Genomic DNA, 1,906 nt, shown 5'->3' with positions numbered 1-1,906 from the left:
TTCAGAGAAACCTTTATCACTGTCAGCATTTACCTTAGAATTATCAAAATATTCTTGTGATTCAGAGATTCAGAATTGCAGGTAGAAGAAGATGAATTTTAGAACAACTAATACCCTCTAGAAGTATGTATACTTGTATTCCAAGGAAACTATAAAATATTGAGGAAGAAGCTCCTCTTGTTTTTGTTTAAATAAAAATAAAAAGTTGAAGGGAAAATTAGACACATTCTAAATGAGAATCTGATTTCTCCAGAATTCCTATCTCAACAGAAAAAGTAGAGATGACTGAACATAACTACTCCATGACAACTATATTTATTCTCAGAGGACTCACAGATCGACCAGAGCTGAAGCCAGTTCTATTTGTGGTGTTCTTTGTCATCTATCTGATCACCATGGTGGGGAATCTTGGTTTGGTGGTATTGATCTATATGGAGCGTCGTCTTCACACACCAATGTACATCTTTCTGGGCAACCTGGCTCTGATGGATTCCTGCTGTTCCTGTGCCATTACCCCTAAGATGTTAGAGAACTTCTTTTCTGAAGATAGAATGATTTCCCTCGATGAATGCATGGCACAATTCTATTTTTTCTGCTTTGCTGAAACTGTGGACTGCTTTCTTCTGGCGGCAATGGCCTATGACCGGTATGTGGCAATATGCAGCCCACTGCAGTACCACACCAGGATGTCAAAGAAGCTCTGTGTTCAGATGACCACAGGGGCCTACATAGCTGGAAACGTGCATTCCATGATTCATGTAGGGTTTCTGTTTAGGTTAACTTTCTGTGACTCTCCTCAAATTAATCATTTTTTTTGTGATATTCTTCCATTGTACAGACTTTCCTGTGTAGACCCTTTTATCAATGAACTGATGATATTTATCTTTTCAGGGACCATTCAAAGTTTCACTATTACCACAGTCATAATCTCTTATCTCTTCATCCTCTTCACGATTTTCAAAATGAAATCTAAAGAGGGTAGAGGTAAGGCCTCATCTACTTTTGCATCTCACTTTCTCTCTGTCTCAATATTTTATGGTTCTCTTCTTTTCATGTATGCGCGACCAAACACAGTTAAAGAAGGAAACAATGATATACCAGTTGCTGTTTTTTATGCTTTAGTAATTCCTTTATTAAATCCTTTTATTTATAGTCTAAGAAATAAGGAAGTAATAAATACTATGAAAAGACTTATGAGGAATAATAAATTTCACAACATTCTTAAACAAATGTTCCCCACTGTGGAAAATTGATTTTATCCTACTAAAAACTTTGTTTTACAAAGTCAAGTGATTCTGAAGAAAATGAGAAATAGACTATTTCTATATACAATATTAAATCTCTAAAATATGATTGTGTCAGTCAAATGATGTGTAAATAGATTAAAAAGTTCAGAAAGGAGAAATTATTCTGTTATTTCAACATATAAGCTATAGAGGTCATCAAGAATGAAGAAATTATTGCCACAGAGGTCACAAATTGTGTCAGAATGTAGTTTCCTACAGTTTTAAACAATCTAGCAAATACTAGGAATAGAAGATAGCATTGTAATATTAGTTAAAACATTCTTCGAACCCTTAAGGACAGTACTTCAAAATCAAACACAGTCTAAATTCTCAATTATTAATCTAGGAGATAAAAACTGTGAGTTTGAATTTGATTTTCAAGTTCTTCTGAGTTTGTTCAAGAGATTACATTTTAATATGAATTCTGAAGAATACATACTCTCAAATCAGTAACATTTTCTTTTTTAGTACTGTCATTTTTCTCTCAAGCTCTATGAAATAGAATATCTTCATATTGGAAATTTATCACTCTATTTGAAAATGACCCTATTTATATTGGAATTACTATGGCTTTAAATGTTCCATGTAGTTTGATTAGTTGTATAATGCATGACATGCAA

At 33.4% G+C, this 1,906-nt stretch overlaps 1 protein-coding gene across 1 annotated transcript; it reads left to right on the top strand.

The window, feature by feature from the left end:
• The first annotated feature begins 281 nt into the window (after window positions 1-281).
• On the top strand, window positions 282-1,253 carry LOC143647660 (olfactory receptor 5K1-like). Its single transcript, XM_077117483.1, has one exon. The coding sequence runs from the start codon at window positions 282-284 to the stop codon at window positions 1,251-1,253; it is 972 nt and encodes a 323-aa protein (XP_076973598.1).
• Window positions 1,254-1,906: the final 653 nt, after the last annotated feature.

Source organism: Tamandua tetradactyla, chromosome 10 (genome assembly GCF_023851605.1).
Source record: "Tamandua tetradactyla isolate mTamTet1 chromosome 10, mTamTet1.pri, whole genome shotgun sequence".
Taxonomy (NCBI): Eukaryota; Metazoa; Chordata; class Mammalia; order Pilosa; family Myrmecophagidae; genus Tamandua; species Tamandua tetradactyla.
This window is presented reverse-complemented; position numbering and strand designations above follow the sequence as displayed.